Source organism: Rutilus rutilus, assembly GCF_951802725.1.
Source record: "Rutilus rutilus genome assembly, chromosome: 5".
Taxonomy (NCBI): Eukaryota; Metazoa; Chordata; class Actinopteri; order Cypriniformes; family Leuciscidae; genus Rutilus; species Rutilus rutilus.
In genome coordinates this window covers 8,706,027-8,727,847 of record NC_140213.1, presented here as the reverse complement: position 1 = coordinate 8,727,847, position 21,821 = coordinate 8,706,027, and the positions used below count along the sequence as shown (strand labels likewise).

At 37.7% G+C, this 21,821-nt stretch overlaps 1 protein-coding gene across 2 annotated transcripts in view; it reads left to right on the top strand.

Moving 5' to 3' along the window:
* The window catches only part of veph1 (ventricular zone expressed PH domain-containing 1), a 145,021-nt gene that overhangs the window by 68,803 nt on the left and 54,397 nt on the right, over positions 1–21,821 (top strand). For both annotated transcript variants that reach the window (XR_014627454.1, XM_084409462.1), the window contains exons 7-9: positions 16,915–17,132; positions 18,895–19,122; positions 20,765–21,111. Coding sequence is in view for 1 of the 2 variants with exons in the window: in XM_084409462.1 (XP_084265588.1) it covers positions 16,915–17,132; positions 18,895–19,122; positions 20,765–21,111 (793 nt within the window). In the remaining variant the exon portion in view is untranslated. The remainder of the gene's footprint in view (positions 1–16,914; positions 17,133–18,894; positions 19,123–20,764; positions 21,112–21,821) is intronic.

Genomic DNA, 21,821 nt, shown 5'->3' with positions numbered 1-21,821 from the left:
TATGCCTTTATTAACTGGAGTACTTTATTAACTTTGGAGTAAAAGTGGAGCACTTTTATCATGGATGGATGCACTTTTTTGGGCTTCAAATTTTCTCCTGCCATTCACTGCCATTATAAAGCTTGGAAGAGCCAGGACATTTTGTAATATAACTCCGATTGTATTCGTCTGAAAGAAGAATGTCATAACACCTAGGATGACTTGAGGGTAAATAAATCATGGGCTAATTTTCCTTTCTGGGTGAACTATCCCTTTAAAGAACTGAGATAGCTTGATGAACACAGATATATTATCGCTATCATGTGTTTGTCTTCATGTTTCATCAGTCAAAACGTCTCTATTTGCATGTTATTATATCCATAAAAGGCATTTCCTGAAACGTCATAAGTTTAACACTCCTATGAATCTCACTTGTGGACTTTCTGCGCGCGGGATGAATTCGTACTGGGCTTCCAGTACGAATGGAACAGATATGACATGAGAGTGTTTAGCGCTCCATATCGCTATCATCTCCCCATTTTTGGTAAAAATAGAAAAATAATACTAAAGTACTTTTTGTAACATAGTTACTTGTGTCGTTTTTAAGCAAACTACTTATTTACTCTTACTTGAGTCATATTATTTTTCAGTACTTCTACTGTTTAAAATGCACTGTTGCATATCACATACGACTGGTAGGACTTTTTCTTCTCACATAATAAAATAGTAATTACTGTGAGATTTATTGTTGAAGGCAGTGAATGTTACAGAAGTGGTGCTTTGATGTCTCTAATGTTGTTGCTTTAGGGGTGAATGTAGAAAAAGTTGAAGCTGCTGCTAAAATCTTTATTAGACATTAGACACTTCACAATTCTCTTGGAGTTGAAACAGCCATGCTGCACATTTTCTCCAGTTTTCTTTTTTTTAATGGGGGATTTCAGAGCAGATCTGGGCAGGATTATGGTTATTGTAGTAGGCGATGAAGAGTTAAGATGGATAAGGAATGTATCACTCATCGGTCGTGTCTGTGTGTGTATGTACATGTGTGGATCTCCGGTTTCTTTGTGTTAGTATATTGGCACCCTGGACTGTTTGTTCCAGCGTGTTTTGTATCATTATTAGAGGTATTCCATTATGTTAGGGAAATCAGGAGAGCGGAAAATGGTCTTTGCTCTTTTTGGTCCGTTGTTATAGTACAAACACCCGTTTTCACTAGACTTCCTCTCTTTTATCTTTTTATCTTTTATCTTTCTCTCTTCGATTCTGTCTGTTCTCCTCTCCCTCTAATTGTCTTTATTTCCACATTTTCCACAATAAATGTAATTAATAAAACATTTTGTTGTTGTTTTTGATATAATATTTTAATACATCAACTTTTTATGGCTCATATACGTAGTATGATATAGTGAGAATTTGGAGCTCATTCTCAAGGAGGAAAAAAATACCATTAATTCAGAGGCTCAAACTGAGCAAAAAAAGCAATTTGGTCCAGTTGTTGATATTTATATGGGCAAAAAATGTTCCTTCAATCAGTAAGTGTTCATCTTGAAATCACCACCTTCAGCAGCCTGGCATTGTGTTGGTGATCTTCTTTAGTTCTACAACACTCCTCCAACCTTTCTTTCAGTAACTACAGTATTTGTTAGCAGTAATTTAGTCACTAATGGCTCTGCTCAGTTTTTTGTGCCATCCTCTCTTTCATGTTAATTGAGTAGAATGGAAGTGTTGACAAAGTTCTGGATGTGTCAGCATCACTAAGCTTAGCTCAGGTCCAGTTCCAGAATTAAATCACTCAGGATGCTTCTGAAATTAGTGAGGATGCTCTAGTAAAGTGCAGATGTAATGTGTAAACAACAGCTCCACCATAACAAGAATAGCAATGTACAGTGAGACATTTACAAGTCATTACTTTTAGAAATAATTGGAATTAAAAAAAATATATTATATGAAAATGTGAATATTTTTCTGTTAAACTATTAGTCTGCATTTACATAGCTTAATGTGTCTCTATTTTGACATATTTTTGTCCTGTGCTGTGGTTATCATGATGTCAATCATTGCAATTTCGAGAGTGAGTCCAGCATTAATATGTAGATGTCACTTCCGAAACTTTGCAGCGGGTAATTGGCCGTCGGTCCCTTCCTACTCTTGGTGGGCCACTGTCCTTCAGAGTTCAGCTCCAACCCCAATTAAACACACCTGATCCAGTTAATCAAGGTTTTAGGCATGCTAGAATCTTCCAGGCAGGTGTGTTGAGTCAAGTTGGAGCTAAACTCTGCAGGACAGTGGCCCTCCAAGACCGAGTTTGGACACCCCTGTCTTAGCAGCATGAAAAACAAAACCTTTATTCAAACACTGAAAGAAAGCTTGCAAAGACCGCTCCCTTTATAATCACTGCAATCTCCGCAAGTTCCGTTATAATCAATGAAGTTGTCTACACTGCACAATGAATCTCTTACTTACATCGTGTCTACCCTTTGCGAATGAGAGGATTCGCAAGCATGCAGAACTTAGAGTGGACCAAACCTTCGGCGTTTTGACCAGTGAGTGAATTCTGAATAAATTAAACGCCTCTGATTGGCCATTGTGTTCAAGAGATCAATAAACATGTCCGTGATTGGCTACATTGCTCACCGCTGCAAAAACACTCTTGCTCTTGCTCAAGCACCCATGTAGAACCGGGCCTGGCTTAGCTCATCCAAACCTGTTCCAAACCTGCTTGCTGTACCGAGAGATAAGGAAACACATTTTAGCACTTTAGCACATCGCTAGTTCAGAGAGAGAGCGCTCCTGCATTCTTTCTTTCATTCTCTATCAGTTTGGTAAACCTATACCTGCAGCGTACTTGGCCTTTTCTCAATGTTACCTAATGTGTTTGCTTTGGAGGTGGACCACGGTGTGACCAGTTGTGATCAGGGACATGTGGAGATGACATGGCACAAGCTGAAGGAGGTTTGATCCAGTTACTTTCTGAGTGGACCTACTCAGAGGTCCCATATGCCCTTGCAACAAAACAATCAAGGAAATATGGCACTTTTACTTCTGTACAACCATGATGTAGCTCCGAAAGTATGAAATAAACTTCCAAAACCAATCGTAAACCTTAGTTTAGTACCGTCTAAATACCCATCACAGCATTTATAAAACAGCATTTATAGCCATCTATATATGTATAGTTTTCTAGTTAGGTCTGTTGAGGAATTGACCAATGTTTTACTGAACTGGCTTCATGTGGCAGGCTTCCCTGTGGTCAGAAAGAGTGACAGTGTCGGCTTGTTAAAAAGTCGCATGGATAAGTGCCAAATTGCTGAAAATGTTTATTCCTTTCATATTTGCGGAGGGGCAATTAGGGGAGACAGAAAAAAAATAGACAAAAAAAAGGGTTTACCACGGTTTTAGAAAATCGTCACTGAAACATGAGCTACAGAACAAAAGCACGTGCACACGCACATGCTCAACCACCATAGAGGAGGTCAGACCATTGTTGGATGGTACATCTCAGATGATTGCCTAAGATGGGCCAAATTGCTCCTTTCCCCCCTGCGTAGCACCACATGCGGTTCCTGCAAAAAAAAAAAATACAAAAAAAATGTCTTTACATAAAAGTGGGCTGCCTGGAAATGGGGAATAATTATAGTGTCACAATACTAAAATACATTTAATCATTCTGAAATATGCTTCATTTATTATGATTTTTTTTCTTTTCTTTTCCTTTCAGGGTAAAATGTGACATTGCTTGACTGTTTTTTTGTTGCTGTTGTTTTTTGTAAGATTCACCTAAACCCGACACCCATGGTATATTAATATGGTGGTCAGTGTGATATTGCCATCTGATACCAGCACTGTATCATGCACAGATACAGTACTTATTGTAAGGGGCATTATGTACTTTATTTGTTGTTTTGAATACTTCCCCACCAAATTTTTTTTTTAAGGATTAATTTAATCAGATTTCTTCCTGGCCCTCATTCTCATTTCCTTTTGGTGATGGGTGACGCATCTTTTTAAACCACATAAATAACAGAAAACATGTAAGGATTGGCCCTGCGGCTACAAAATACACGTGTTGTTTTTTGAGACAACTCATAATAAAATCCTTAACAAACTTTAGCAACAGGTTTAACTCTTTACTTTTCAAAGTGTTGATTAATTGTAATGATGTAAACTATATTAAAAAATCATGATGCATATTTTGTCGTGGGGTGAATTATGAAAAAGTAAAAAAAATTGCGCTTAAATGATGTATACAAGTACAAATGTAATATGTAAATAGAAATATATAATAAACGTAATACAATAAATATGATATATGATAAATATAATATAAGCAAGCTGGGACGCTGAAATTCGGTTGTTTATTTTAAATTAGAGAAAAAACATTCTGGTAACATGACTGAATAATTAATAAAGAATGCTGTCAACAAATATATTTATGTCAATATTAAGAAACTGAAATAAAATTTCAGATTTAAAGTATTTATTTGACTTCCCAACATGCTGTGAAAATGCAGTAACGGGGTTGTAATTACACAATTAATTGTAAAATTTGGTCATTAAAGGGTTAGTTCACCCAAAAATTAAAATTCTGTCAGTAATTACTCACCCTCATGTTGTTCCAACCGCGTAAGACCTTCGTTCATCTTCGGAACACAAATTAAGCTATTTTTGATGAAATCTGAGCCATGTTTCACTCCTCCATAGGCTTCTATGTGACCGAAACTTGCTGGCCCAGAAAAGTTATTAAAGAGATCGTTAATATAGTCCAAGTGACTCCAGTGGCTCAATCTTAAGTATATCAAGCGACGAGAATACTTTTTGTGCGCAAAAACAAACAAAAATAACGACTTTATTCCACTATTCATTTCCTTCTCTCTGGACCTCTAGTTGGTTCGCGTAGTGTTTTTGCGCAGCGCGTCTGTGTTACACGTCACCACGTAGGCTCACTATTGGCCGACGCCGGTCATGTGTGTGTTGCGTGATGACGTGCAACACAGACGCGCAGCGCAAACACACTACGAGGCCCAGAGAGAAGGAAATGAAAAGTGGAATAAAGTCGTTATTTTTGTTTGTTTTTGCGCACAAAAAGTATTCTCGTCGCATGATAAACTTAATGTAGTGCCACTGTAGTTACTTGGACTATTTTAACGATGTTTTAATAACTATTCTGGGCCGGTGAGTTTCGGTCACACTGGAAGCCTATGGAGGAGTCAAAATTCTGTCAGATTTCATCAAAAATATCTTAATTTGTGTTCCGAAGATGAACGAAAGACTTACATGGTTGGAACAACATGAGGGTGAGTAATTACTGACAGAATTTTCATTTTTGGGTGAACTAACCCTTTAAAAAATTAGGGAATTCTATTTTAATGTCCTTGTTACACGTTACATGTATTTAGTAATAACTATAAATTAGGCATAATTAGATGCAACTAACCCTAAACCAAACCCTAATCCCACCCTAACCCTTATGTATGTACATGTAGTTAATAAATATTACTCAGTACTTGTTTAATTACACTGTAACAATGACACCTCAAAATAAAGTGTAACCAAAATGAGTTGGGTATGGACAGCACTCTTATTCCATGAATGGTATATCTCTTATATAACAGGTAAATTCTGATGGAATAATTGGCAACTTTGTTACAATGGTGTGCGTGTCATTCTCTTGGTTCTGTATATGGTCCAACTTGCAAGCTTGGCTCTTGTTCATGCTCTCTGCATAATTCTTTTGGGAATTTTCCTAGAACTGAGAGATGTTTACCCCAGTCTGAATGATGAAACTGGGCTGCTAGTCTGTGTGCGGACCACAGTGTGGGGCATCAAATGAATGTTTCTGAACAATGCATGATTTTGCCAGTGCCAGTAAATGGCACAATTGTCAGCTTTGATTTGGCTTTGCACGTTTTGCCCAACTGTGATATTTTTAACATCTGTTTACCTTCTAATGATTTAAGAACAAGTAGATTATTTGCAATCATGACTCCGGCATAGTCACCAAGAGTGTTTTGTTACTGCAGCTTCCAAAAACAGTTTGTCGGATAATTGTTTGGAATTTTTCCTAGAAGCTATTCAAACTGGAAAGCAGATTTAATGTTACAGAACATCTTATAAAGGTGATTTAAAACAAAAAAGAAGACACTAAAAAATCTAACCGTACCTTTCTCCACCCATGGTTCGGCATGCTCTGCGGTTAATCTCTATGGTTTGTTGAAAATAACACGTAAAAAAGACAGACAGAGTTCTGTTAAAGGAACCGTATGTAAGAAATGTATTTCAATTAATCATAAAATGGCCCTGATATGTCACTAGACATTAAGACATCATGTTCATTTCAAATACTTATATCACTGACGACAGTAGTCATACTTATATCACTGACGAAGTTGCAGCCCTCAACTGATGTTGATGTTGTCATGTTGTGTTTTGGCCTGATGCCCCACCCTCCACCTATCTACCAATCACGAAGTCAGTAGTGTTTCGGCATCCGGGTTGCCAGCTCTGCTCTAGTTACCACAGCTGCAGCTACAAACGTGTCGGATAAAAAATGTCTAACGTTACGAAACCTAAAAGACCTCGTTATGAATCCGAAATACGCAAAACATCTCTCATGAAGCATAAACATAATTAACAGAAAAAAAAACTTACTGTGTAGGACTCGTCACTTGCCATTGAAAGCTCCTTGTAGCAGCCTACGTTCCTGCTGGATCCTGCAGCCTAACTGGCAACCTCGAGTCAGGGGGGAGGGGATACATCGCTCTACAGTAATTTGAAAGTGATTGCAGTACCAGTTTTGGCCACAATCTTACATACGGTTCCTATAATGTATGTTTCTGTCGATGGATACACATTCTGGCTTCCCAAATGTTACAACAGCGATGATACAAAAAAAATGTGGACAAAACTTTTCCACTTTGTTCAATGCAAGTGTCGTATGCTCGAATATGAAAGTCTGAATATGACAGTCATTTATGCCGTCATCACCCGGGTGTTGATAGCACGCGAGCGCAGGTGAGACCTGAACAGCACACGTTGCTGTCTGTGTTTTAACTAAACTCATTTAAGCCTTGCCAATTTAAGCAATCGAGAGCCAGAAGACTCGAATGAGACCTAAACCTGTGTCTCAGACAGCACCCAAATATTGAGTCCTCATTCAAGTCTTACACTTCAGCGTACAAATTCACACAAAAATGATGTCAACGTGCCCGTCTTGGTGAGTATCCTAGCAAACATAGTTGGTTACATCTTAAGCGAACGTAAACGATCGAGAAAGACAACTCATGTGTACAGTACTAATATATTAGATCTGTGCATCAGGTCTTAAAGTGACAGCAGCCTAATATTCCTGCTGTCTGTGTTTTTAATGTTATTCAAACAAAAAAAGACAAGGCAATTACTCACTTCTCTTGACTGAATAGCTTTTGTAACTTTAATAAGGTTTCATCTTTAATTTAGATGCAATGTTATTTTACATTTGATTATTACATTTCTGTACCTAAAACTAATGTTAGGCCTACCTGAGAAACCTAAAAAGCACAGTTTATTTTATTTGTATCTTTTCTCTATTTTATTTATTTGTGCTGTTGCTTGTAGTTAGATTATTTGTTCTTATTTTCTTTATTTTTATTTGACAGTAGTCCTTTTTTCCTTGAACGTAGCACATATCGAACCGTACCAATGCAGTAACACTAAAACCGTGATTCAAACCGAACCGTGAGTAATTTGAACCGTTACACCCCTAATAGACACTATGAGTAGTTATAAGTACTGTAACACCATGTCTGTTTTGGAGTTCGACATCCCCAGTCCCTTATTATTGTCATTATATAAAAAGGGTAGCACTTTATTTTACAGTCCTGTAAAATAAATGATGTACTTATCACAGTAATTACAATAAATGGGTAATAACTAGGTACCTAACTCCTAAACCTAACCTTAAACCCTGTAGTTACCTTAAATAACCCAGTTTTTCCTTAGGTAGGTACACAGTAAGTACACTGTAAGTACATTTACGTACACATACACGCCCCAGGTTGTTGTTCTAATTAGTTCAGTTTAGTTTTCAGCTGACTCTTAACTGAGTCAAACAGAGGAACAAATCAATCTCTGTAATTCACAATCTAAAAGCCTTAGTCTGGAAATGACAGAACAGTGCTGAGGCAGATCTCCTCGCCCTCCATCACTCACCCTGCCGTCCTTAGACAAGCATTATTTCCTGTTGTTTTAAAACAAAACTAGGTATGTTTACATCAAAGTCCATTTCAGGCAAGTCATTTCACTTGCCATCATTGAAACGCCTCTCGGCAGCTATTTCAGTCGTGCAAGTGCAGCTGCTGTCTCTTTGAATGGGGAAACATCAAATTCTCCAAAACTGTTCTCTAAGCTTGCGATTAAATTTAATATTTGAAATCACCAATGAAATCTGACAACAACCGTCCCATAAATTTAGTTTATAAATGCTCAACTCATTACAAAAGAAACTACATTCAGGCTGGAGCAGCCAAAGCTCATGCGCAGTCTTAAGCACACGTCTCAGAACACTGACTGTTTCTATAGAGCTGGTAAGTCCCGCCCCTTCCGTAAAACCCCGCTGGACCTCTAGGTTGAAAAATCGTCAATGCAAGTGAATGGGAGAAAATAATTATTTTCTGGTCCCGTTTGAATTGTGCCATGAATGTGAACATATGTTGTCTGTGAATTTTTTATATAATCTTTCATGTTACGAGTTTGACAGTATATGGTATGATTCTTCGGCTAGCAGTTGTGGAAAAGACATAACGAGAAAGACTACATGTCGCCTATGTGACGTCACCCCATAAAGTTGACTTACCCGTGGTTTTCGCCAACCTCAACCATTTTGTCCTCTCCCTGAAAGAAGGCGGTGAAGTACACCAAAGACACAGTCATGTTTAGCGGGATCCGTGAGCTAGTGTCCGTCTGCGAATGGTGGTGACGTTTCAAACGCGTCGAAAGCAGCGAAGAGTTGTAGTCCACAAAGTGCTCTCACACAAAGTCTAACCGTATCAAACTTCCACCCGCTAAATTGTAGCATTCTTCACACGAAAGATTATATAAAAAATTCACAGACAACATATGTTCAGATACATGGCACAATTCAAACGGGACCAGAAAATAATTATTTTCTCCCATTCACTTGCATTGACGATTTTTCAACCTAGAGGTCCAGCGGGGTTAGCGAAGGGGGCGGGACTTACCAGCTCTATAGCAAACAGAGCTTCTAACAGAATCATCAATTGGTGATTGGCTCTTTTACTTAGAAGGCGGGACTTATTCCACCATATTGCTCGTTGTACTTTCCTCCATTCATAGTAATACGAGTGCACCATCTTTGTACATTTAAAGTCTTTGGTTTACTCGCACTGATTTTCGTCAGTCGGAATTAGTCCAGTCCGATTTCAGATTCTGAAAGTTCTGTTTTTATGAACGCTAAACAATGCAATTTTAGTCGCATATTCATTTAAAGAATTATTTCATATGTTCCTGAACAAAACTTCAGAAAGCCTCCATGATAATGTCACTGGAACTACCACGAGTATATTGTCAGCTTTTCTAGCAAATATTTAGTAAATGTTCAGTCTCCTCCACTGACCTGTTCATAAGATGTTAGACGTATATTAACAAACACACAGTTGTGTGACATTAACTGTATGAAAACATCACAGCACTGAACGTGCATGAAGTATTTTTGAATCCGACTGAGAAAATAATTGGATTCAAGCATTTACATGCTTAATTTTTTTCAGTTGTGATCAGATGATTTTAGATCTACAGCATCCCTTTCAATTTCATTCGGAACCATTAAGGCTTTTCAATCCAATTGAGCCATCAATTCACGTATGACACGACCTTTTAAAAACATGATGCTCAAGTTAAAAGAAGTTTAACTTTTTCTAAAACGCGTCTCTAGACCCTGCTCTTTTTTCTTTCTACTTCTACTTCTACTTCTACTTTCCCTCTGATCTATGTTTTTAACAGCAAAAACGCATTCTGTGTGAACCAGCATCATACCCAGTTGGGGTGTCAAAAGTACTGCTTTGGTACCAAATCAATACTGCAATAAAAATGCAATAATATTAATCTTTCTATGGTATTATTAGTTGACCGACAGAAGGCTGTCTGTCTGGCAGTCGGCTGCTTTCAGACGCAGCATGCATACTGTATTTGTGTACGTGAACTCACTAGGTTTTAGAAAATAGCCATTAGTCTGTTTTGCTCAGTCCTGTTAAACTTAAAAGAGTGTGAGGTATTTTCACATGAAATTTGGCTAATAGCTTTAGCACAATAATTTTGAATGAAAGTGATCTCATTAGGCCAAACATAAATTTGTGGTGGTGGTAAGCAGAGATTACAGTAAAATGAAGTGTGTTGGCTTATTGAGTCAGAGCTCAGCCCGATGTCTACGGGACAGAGTTGGCTGGCCAAGGTTTTTCTTGGCACTCTTGACTTGATCTCTGGTCCAAAGCTCGTATCAGATTTAAACACAACCAGATGTTTACGTATGCACTCAACCTGTAAAATTCGCATGCGTATGCCAAAAATCGGAATCCCTCATTCAGTTTGAATAGAAACTGCACCTCATCATTTACTTCCTTTTTATTGTTACAGGCTAAATCTTGTCTGTCTGTGATTTCTCTGTCCTAATATCCTAACTTTACTGTTGAAATTGTAACTTTTGTGTTTGAGTTTAGGATACTAGAAGGATGTTTAAAGGACCTATGTAAAGATAATGTAAAGAATGACCAAGAATATATTTTTGAAGATGTGCCTCTAAGGCTGCGTTCAGACAGCAGGCAAATGTGGGCCCAAGTCTGATTTTTGTTTTTGTTCATATGTGGTTTTTGTCATGACAGTGTGAACGGCACAAACCACATGGAATCTGATCTTTTAGGGCCACTTCCATATGTGGTCCTAAATCTGATTCAGGTCAGATGTTTTTGTAATGCGACCTCTGTCTGAACGGTCAGAATTCATCAGAATTCATGTGACTTTAGTGTCACATTTATGTCACTTTTATGTCACATTTTTACTTAAATGTTCTCCGTGTTTACTTCCGTATGACAGCGTGCAGCCTTTTATCGTTCTTTTGCGCATGTGGGTCAGTCCAGGAACATGATCTGTTCGCACTGGAATCTTATATTGGCCACATTTAAAACAACAATGTAAACAGCTATTCAAAACAAATCGGATCTGAGCAATAAATTGCGCGCAGTGTGAACATAGCCTATAAATTCTATGTAAAGGTCCCTTTTGCATGTAAAATGAGTAACAACGATTAAAGGAATTAAAGCAAAATTGTACTTCTGATTAAATGACCACAACACACCATTAAAACAGCACTGTTTTATTGCGGAGAGCTCATACACTACAATCAACACCTAATGTTTTTCCGGTTACACTGTTTTTGTTTTGTATGTAAATGCCTTTATTGGCACGTTGGTTTATTCAGTGTGCACATCTGACTGCATAACAATTTTGGCATTCTGACATATAGTTAGACAGCCACTATCACATAACAGCAGGCCAACTTGCGTCATACTGATAATTATTGAAGTGACTCAAGAGCAAGCATATAGGCGTGCTTTGGTTTTCCATTGATATAGCAGCCAACATGAATAATAAATAATTACCACTGTCTTACCTAATTCAGCAAAATCCAACTCTCTGACCTGACATCATACAGTATGGTCATATACTGTAGTCACCACCACGAGAGCGGCAGCTTGAAATGTTTTTAGAAGTTGGGATATTATCTAGTGGAGAGAATTGTGCAGGGGAATTGTTTGGTTGATGTTTCAGCTGGTTTTATTTTGACCAAGTCAAGTTCACTGCAGACTAGTTTAGAGTTGATTGAGATTGACACACAAGTCATTGATGTGACAAACATTTTTTGTCTGTTTTATTCAGGGTCATTATAGTTAACTTAAATAAAAAAAAATCATTATCTGAAATAAAATCAACATTAATTGAAATAAAAGATTTAAAAAATATATTTTTTGTATTTTAATTTACTAAAATAACAAAAACTAAACCAAAAATGAATAAAAATTATATGGGAGTAATTAAAAACAACATTACAAATGACAATAGCACAAAATTACTAAAACTTTAAAAGTAAAAAAAATAATAATAATAATAAAAAAACAGCCAGGCTGTCACGTTTAGTTGTGGGTTTTGTTTCATGTTCATGTTTCATGTCTTTTATTTTGAAGTTTTGTTCCTGGTTTCTTGTCATGTGACTTCCTTGCCCTCATGTGATCATGTCCTGGGCTGCGTTCAGCCCCGACAAAACGTTGCACAACATTTTTTAAACAGAAACGGTGATGCGTTGAACACACTGTTCTGATGACGCAAGAGTCACAACTATGGCAGCTGAGAAGGCCATTCTTTGTGTTCTTTGTGAAGAATTTTCGGAGCCTGATGAAGTCGGTATAAATATGTGTTTAATACTACAAAATATGCCCGATGTCACAGTTACTGCACTTGCAGCCCAGAACAAAAGAGAACATCCCAATCGAGTGAAGGGATTGCTGAAACTGAAATGGAAGCACACATCTTACCTAATTCAGACTAAAACACATCTATTTAGCCTCACATACTGACTTTATTTGTAGTTCATAATGTTTTAATACCCTGTATTTTCTTTCTCATTTTTAGGAAAAGCACTTGATTACCATTGTTTATTTCTATACCAAATGTCATACACTTGCAATGAAGCTAAAAATATAAACAACTACATCATTATGTTGATATCCTATATTTTTACAATAAAACTTACGACAAACATGTCTTCTAATATCCTCAGTTGTTGCGTATACTGAGCTGCATCGAACACATTTGTAAATTACTTTCCTTGAACCCATTGTGCGAGTTCACTTTAATGCGAGTGCTTTATATATACACTCACCTAAAGGATTATTAGGAACACCTGTTCAATTTCTCATTAATGCAATTATCTAATCAACCAATCACATGGCAGTTGCTTCAATGCATTTAGGGGTGTGGTCCTGGTCAAGACAATCTCCTGAACTCCAAACTGAACGTCAGAATGGGAAAGAAAGGTGATTTAAGCAATTTTGAGCGTGGCATGGTTGTTGGTGCCAGACGGGCCGGTCTGAGTATTTCACAATCTGCTCAGTTACTGGGATTTTCACGCACAACCATTTCTAGGGTTTACAAAGAATGGTGTGAAAAGGGAAAAACATCCAGTATGCGGCAGTTCTGTGGGCGAAAATGCCTTGTTGATGCTAGAGGTCAGAGGAGAATGGGCCGACTGATTCAAGCTGATAGAAGAGCAACTTTGACTGAAATAACCACTCGTTACAACCGAGGTATGCAGCAAAGCATTTGTGAAGCCACAACACGCACAACCTTGAGGCGGATGGGCTACAATAGCAGAAGACCCCACCGGGTACCACTCATCTCCACTACAAATAGGAAAAAGAGGCTACAATTTGCACGAGCTCACCAAAATTGGACAGTTGAAGACTGGAAAAATGTTGCCTGGTCTGATGAGTCTCGATTTCTGTTGAGACATTCAGATGGTAGAGTCAGAATTTGGCGTAAACACAATGAGAACATGGATCCATCATGCCTTGTTACCACTGTGCAGGCTGGTGGTGGTGGTGTAATGGTGTGAGGGATGTTTTCTTGGCACACTTTAGGCCCCTTAGTGCCAATTGGGCATCGTTTAAATGCCACGGCCTACCTGAGCATTGTTTCTGACCATGTCCATCCCTTTATGACCACCATGTACCCATCCTCTGATGGCTACTTCCAGCAGGATAATGCACCATGTCACAAAGCTCGAATCATTTCAAATTGGTTTCTTGAACATGACAATGAGTTCACTGTACTAAAATGGCCCCCACAGTCACCAGATCTCAACCCAATAGAGCATCTTTGGGATGTGGTGGAACGGGAGCTTCGTGCCCTGGATGTGCATCCCACAAATCTCCATCAACTGCAAGATGCTATCCCATCAATATGGGCCAACATTTCTAAAGAATGCTTTCAGCACCTTGTTGAATCAATGCCACGTAGAATTAAGGCAGTTCTGAAGGCGAAAGGGGGTCAAACACAGTATTAGTATGGTGTTCCTAATAATCCTTTAGGTGAGTGTACATGCTGCTGCTGATTGGACTGCAGTTCTGACACACCCACCAAACAAGAGAAAACATATCTCAAACCCTGTTGGACACCGGTGCACGCCGTTTCCAGGAAACATGACGTTCAACCCGGAAACCGTAGCAAAACGTTGCGCACCGTTTTGAACTTGAACGTGCCCCTCGTTCTGTGCTTCCCTAGTCTTATGCGTCAGGTTCTGATTGGTTCCCTTGTTTCATGATCTTATTGGTTCTTTGTTGAAGGTCTAGCTTTCTATAACAAAATCCACTGAAGGCGAGTATAAAGATCCCATGTGCAGTTTATTTAAATCCTATTGTGAACAGATACAAAATGAACAAAGACTTGGCTTTACTTGATAAACTAAACTTGAACATGAACATGAAACATAAAACTCACCAACAGAGGTTACAGGGAACAAAGCTAGACAAGAGACAATAGAAACATATACGGTGGCCGAGAGAGCTCAACACACTGCAACTGAAGAAAACACATGTAAATAGAAAAAACACCCGCAAATCAAAAAAACATCTTCATCAGTTTTACACCACACGTGTGCTCCAAATACTCACAACACAACCAAATACAGAAACACGCTGCAAATAGCACAGACCACAACGGAAATGTTTCCAGAGGACCCCAATGAGTGACGAACCCGGCTGGGACATGCTTACTGCTCAGTGTATACTTTTTTTTTCTCTTTTTTTTATGCAAAACATACAGAGATGACATGTTTATGACATACAACTTTGTATACAATATCAAAAAATGTATTAGAGTTATCAAAGTACTGAAAACTAAAAAGTATGGTTATGTTGTGAACTTTTGCAGCGTGTTTCTGTATTTGGTTGTGTTGTGAGTATTTGGAGCACATATGTGTTGTAAAACTGATGAAGATGTTTTCTTAATTTGCGGGTGTTTTTTCTATTTGCATGTGTTATACACATGGACTAAACAACAAGAATAACCTGAACCCAGTGAAACAATAAAAACATGACACATGAAACACATAAGACTAGGGAAGCACAATACATGATTACATGAGCGCAAGGAAGTCCCATGACAAGAAACCAGGAACAAAACTTCAAAATAAAAGACATGAAACTTAACGTGACACAGGCGCAGCGAACCTATAAGCAGCGTAACTCGAAACAAAACAAAAGAGTGAGAAATAAAACATAAGAAATAAATGTAACAGTGTGCACAATACACAACCAACAATGAACAGACAGAACTGAGGGCAATGCATACAAAGCAAACTAATGAACTGAACAAGGAACAGGTGAATGAAATCAATGAAACAATAAGTAACCATGACAACAAATGAAAACATGCTTAGTAACCAAGACAACGGAAAGGGAACATGGGAAATAATGAGAAACAAACTTAAAGTCCATGAAAACTAAACAAAAAAAACAAAACTGAACGTGACAAACATAGTATCTCTGTGATACAAAAAAAAAAAAAACACTGGTTTTATTTATTTATTCATTCATTTCATTTTTGGTTGCCCAATCTTTATGTCGTCACATTCAGTACAGAATTAATTCAGAATTTGATGCCCAATGAGCTAAAAAATCATTTTTTTTCCCATGGCACTGTACATTAAGAGCATTTTATTACAGTGTAGACAAATGCAGATGTTCAAAAACTGTTAATGGACCCAAACATAATTTTTAATGATTTGTTTACCCTTATGTGTAATGGACAAACTGTTTCTTAAGACCCACAGTTCTGTCATAATGGAGCTAGATCAGTCTGTATATTAATATCAGAAGCTGTTTTTGACTTTTCACATCCTGATTCTGACACATTTGTACTACATCATTATATACAAATCTTTTGTTTTCAAATGGGAATTCAATTGCTGATGCCAATATGACAATTTATTGTCTCCCCCTTTCAGTTTGATTTAGTTTTTGCTTTGAGTCACCACTCTGACTGGGGGGGGGAAACATGTTTTGAATCAGATCCACATATTAGTTTAAAATAGGAATGAAAAATAGTGTTTAGATGTGCTTACAGCCACAGCCAGACTAACACCCATTGTGCAAGACGTAATGTAGTGCACGTTTCTTAAAAATCCATCATGATGGTATTTTACTCTATTTCTGGACCTTTCTTGATATTTTAAAATATTGTTTATTGCGCTACATGTCCTGCATTATGGCCAATCGTTTTGTTACAGTTTTCTTGTTTTATATACAACTTTTTAGCTGTTGTTTATCTCAAATGTACAATGGTGAATGGTATACTTTGAGGCACCTGGTAATCATTCAGTATGATCTCTGTATCATTTTACTATAGTACTTTTTTGAAATGGTTAAAAAAATCTGTTATCTTGATTATATCATCAATAAATGATCAACATCAGCAACAATAGGATGACAGCTTACTAGTTAATGTCCATAGTTAAAAATTGATGATCCTTCAGAAATCATTATAATATGCTGATTTTGTGCTCAATAATTCTTATTTTTCTATTATTATTCATCTTATTATAAATGTTTTATATCTGTTGTGCTGCTACATTTATTTTCTTCAATGAATAAAAAAATTCTAAAGAAAAGCATTTGTTTGAAATCTTTTGTAACATTATAAATGTCTTTACTGTCAGTTTTGATGCATTCTGGTTAAATTAAAGTAAAAAAATATATATATCACTGACACAAACTTTTGAACAGTAGCTTACACATTCATATATTATTATTTGTCTTATTGAACACTGTTTGGTTGCCACTCAACTTGGATTTTTGAATTACAATGCATTTTACATGTACTTCTCACGTACAGGTCCAGGCCCGCGGGGCACTGCAGTATCTGGTGTCTCTGTTAGCGAGTATGGAGCACAGCGCCCATCACACACTACTGCTGGAAATCCGCTGCCTGACCGATCGCTACACCTCCATCCTGGGCGGCGGAGGAAAAGACATCTACCGCATGAGCAACAGTTTCACCGCCATCGCTCGACTGCTGGGACGCAAGCTGGAGGCTGATAGTACACTGAGCAGGTACACACACATACACACTTGCTTTGATTTCCTGAATAGCCTTGACATGTTCCAGAATTAGTTTTTGAAACCACACGGCTGATTAGTTTTATTGCTGTAATTGACATTTTATTATGATGGAATAACTTCTGTTTTAAAGCTCCTTAATCCACAGACCTTTGTCTGCTTGTCAACACTCGCCATTGCAAAATTCTTCAGATAATCAGCGTTTTGGCAGCTTCACTGCTAAAAGAACGATGAGGTAAAGAGTTGTACTTCAGATTGAAGCATTTTGTCCATTTCTCTTTTTCATATGTGCTCTCTTGAGGAAGAATTAGCTGCGAAAGATTAATGACCGAGAAAGATACATTTACAGAATGAAATATGGGATAAAGGTATTTTGTAAATAAAATGGACAGGATAGAAAATCCTTTCTCTACTTTTCCTCGTCTTTCTCCCTGTGGTCTTGCTTATCTACTTTTGAAAGGATTTTAAAATCTTGAATTGTCTAAAAATTACCTTTACTACAACTAGAACTATAGAAGTAGTTTTTATTGCATATATGTGTCTTTCCAGTCTAGTTTAACTAGTTATACCTACCTATTAATTTCAGTGTTTTGATTATTACATGTCTTTCTGGAATGCTTGATTCTGATTGTTCAATGACGTTAGTCAGCAGTCTGATATTTTTGTTTAATGACACTAAACTGCATTCACTCAGTGTTTAGACTACATTAAATTGAAAAATGTAATCTAGCAAGAAAAGTCAATAAGAGGTCTCTATTTAGATTCAGACTCAAACACACTCTGTTGTGGCTTGTTTATCAGACTGAGCTGTGTTAAAGTAAATGTATACTACAAGTAAATATAATGTACACCAGTTCACATTTGGTCACATTTTTGAAGGGCTATATTTCTAAGTAACCTCTTTCTGAGATTGTTTGTGTACATTTTTTGCTGTATGTTTAAAATACCGGGATGATGTGCGTTTTTGTTACAATAGAGTATACTGTATCCCCTTTCACACAGAGCGTCGATCCCAGAAATTGCCATAGAATTGCTAGAGTGCCTTCTGGGTGAACGCAAACACGTCCCACGTCGATCTCGAGATGGGGACCTAGTAGCATTGCTGGGATCAATCCTGTGTGAACAAAAGGCAGGACCAATGCCGTAAGGGGTGTATCGTCACAATGATGTAGTTTCGTGCGACCATTTGACCGGGGGTTTTAAATGTAGATCAACGTTCAGGTTGCACCTTAAAAAGAAGAACGTTTGTGTTCGTCAAGGAACAAAGGAAGGACGAAAAAATGTCTGCAAAAACGTCACATCCTGATGTCACGTGTCTTTATGGGATCTTTACAGGATGTGTGTGAACGCACAAACAGATTCCAGAAAATCACTGGCAGTGTGAATGAACCGAAATCAAATGATCCCGGGACAAATCCTGGGACACATTATCAGTGTATTTTCTGGGATCTCTGTGTGAGATTCCGTTTCCAATATAATGAGCCATAGCTTCATCTTCAAAGGGACTGACTGCATATTGACTGGAATTTGTCTTTCTTGACTTTTTATTTTTATTTTTTAAAGTTAAGGCATTTTACACAATATTGAGTAAAAAGGCAAAGTAACCATTTTTACATTATTGTATTGTACCTTGCCAGAATAGGATGCGCATGTGACGACAATCACATTTTTAAGTATACTGTACATGCTGTGCAGTATACAGTAAGCAGTGCAGTAGTGTTCTTTTCTGAACATAGCCTTTATCTTTGTGCATCAGAGGGGAGGAGAAGGTGCAGGATTTGTCCAGGCCGTGTGAAGCCAAGTCTAGTTCTGACATGTTTGCTGAGAACCAGCGTCTGCAGGTGAAGATCCAGACTTTTGATCAGAAGATGGGAGATGAGGAGGAGGTGGAGTCTGAGAGAGAGGACACGTCTCCTGGTCCTCAGAGATGCCACAGTCTGGGTCAGGCAGCGCGAGACGAGCGCAGAGAGATGAGGTTCAACAGGTGGGCAATACAATGAAAATATAAGTTCAAAATGATTGAAATTGATATTATTACAGTTTCATTCTGCTTTCTTAAGATGGGTTGAAAGTCATGAGCTTAATTACATTTTATGCTATTGACAGTCATAGTTTTATTTTTTTCTTCAGTTTTATACATCTAACTATAAATGTGGGTAGATAAAAGTAAATATTTCCCAGATAATGTTTTACATATTGCACCTATACTGTATAGACGTGTATTTTATACATGAGAATGTATTGTTGACTTGGGGGATGATAATACTGTATTTGGGGGCCCGTGGCATCAAAAAAGTTTGAAAATCCCTGTGTGTGAACAACACTCGTTTACAAATTAATTATTATAATATCAAATCGTTGATATATAAAAGTTTTAGGGACCAAATGAACCAAGTGAACCAAACTACAAGTGTGAAAATACACCCTTAAAGTTAATCAGAATCAAAATTGGTCATATTTACTTTCTTAATTGAATTCTTGCAGTGTTTTCATTTCAAATAAATCAAATTTAACAACTTGTTTTCCCTTTGAATCAGCTTTCCTTTTTTGCTGATGTCACAAATCCCTCTTGCTTTTCCAAACCTCTCTTCTAACCACGTCTCCGTTCTTGTATGCCTCTTTTCAGGATCAGATCAGTTCCAGATGGATAAAAAAAAAGAATTGTTTAATGTTGACAGGTACAGAAGAAAAAGCAATACATTTAATTATAAAAGCTAGGGAAAAGGCAGGAAAATGGTCATGAAAAACGTATTTAAGCTGTGTTTACAATTGGCAGGTTTGGTTTGATTAAGACAAACTCTGGTATGATTGCTCTTTTAGTGCGGTTCATTTGAATAAGTGTGAACGCTGGCATTCGAAACCCTGGTGCGCGCCAAACAGGCGGGCCGAGAACATAGACAGTAAAAGAAATGGACACAGCGCCCCCATTGGATTCAACGGAGACAAAGTGAAGCCAATTAGAAACTCTTACTTCCTGGGGGTCCAGCTGAAATATGAATGCAGCACGGACCAAAGATCTAAACGAACCAAAAACAGGATGTGATGTCACAAGATGCGACCCTTAAAAGGACAGAATGCTCAAACACAGCTGGTTCTTCTCTTCATAGGAGTTACGTTGCCCATCACAGTTTGGTACAGGCGTCTGAACTACTGTCTCCTTGCTGTAGATCTTTGTTTATATGTGCAAAAGAGGAATACCTGGCACTGTATAGACCCCTTAACACTTTTAAGGGTTCTCATAGGGTAAAAATACTATCATATGTACAAACATTCAACAAGCACATTTAGCCCAGCACACAACATTGTTTTGGATGTTCGGAAAGTTCCGTTACAAAATATACATAATAAAAGCTGCTTTAAAAAAAAATATATTTGGTGTTAAAAATGACAGTGTGGATGCTAAGCCTAAATGTGTTTTCTTTTTTGGTCTGGACCAAAGAGACCAAGAGAACCAAAATACAAAGTGTAAGCACACCCTAAGACATAAGTAGGCTTCAGGGAAATACTTCAGGGAAGTTCTTCATAGTCTATTATAGTATGGTCCTTTTTAACTCACAGTCCAAAAAAAAAAAGTGAAGTGACTCTGAGTTTTTGTATTTTGAGTTGTGCTGTTCTCTCATGTTCAGGTCAAAGAGTCTGGCTCTTCACGCTGTACGCACACAATCCATTAACTCTGACAGCAGTCCAGAGGGAGAGGGGTTGGTGGATCTGAGCACAGAGCTCAATGTCTGTGAGGCCAGTCCCAGCCCAGAGACTGGTCCTGTCCCCTCAACCCTGCAGGAGAACCACAAAGATCCCACAAAAAATCAACCTGACACCTCTCCAAACAGCGAGGGGCAAAAGGTGGAGGTTGGAGACCCCCGGGAGGGAGATCGACTCTGGATCCACCTGAGAGACAACATGAAGGAAATCAAAACCTTCTGTGCCGAAATGATCAAACTAATCCCCATACCTGAGCACTGTGTCATTGAAGGTAAACCGTCAAATCTAAGAACAATCCACACTGTAACATGTTCAAAAATACCTCACATTCAAGTGTAGTGCAGCAGGACAACTCTCTTCTACAACTCACTCTCATTTAGAAATTACTTATTATTGGAGGCAAAATTGATGTGAATGATTATTCAAGATTGAATTTCATGTCAGCTGCTAATTCTTGTTTTTTGCTGTTTTAGCAACATGAAGAGAACACTTTCCTGGCATATTTTTAGATATGTTAGAAATGTAAACGCCAATTACACACTGGGATTGCATGCTGAGTGGTCTAACTTCTTTAGTCGGTTCCCCACTGTTATGGTAATGTTAGCACCAAATACTGCTCTTCACATGCCCAGAAATTTTGTTTGAAATAAACATGATCCACATATGAGCACATTTTTTCATTAGATTGCAGAGTTTAGTACATTACATTGTTTTTGTACCTTATATTTATATTTGGATGCCAAATTTCACTAACATTTTCATTAAATTGCTCGATAGAAGCTGTTCCATTGTTTAAGTCAATGGTCAAAACATGATTTATAATATTAGCTATGACATTGGTTATTGACCATAATGTAGAACTAACATTTTCTGTAGAGAAAGTTGTCCTTGCCCTGGCAAAACTCTCTGCCACAATAGTTAAGCAATATCACATGAGCAAGAGTGCTGTTTTTCCCGAGCACAAATTTTAGACACACATTT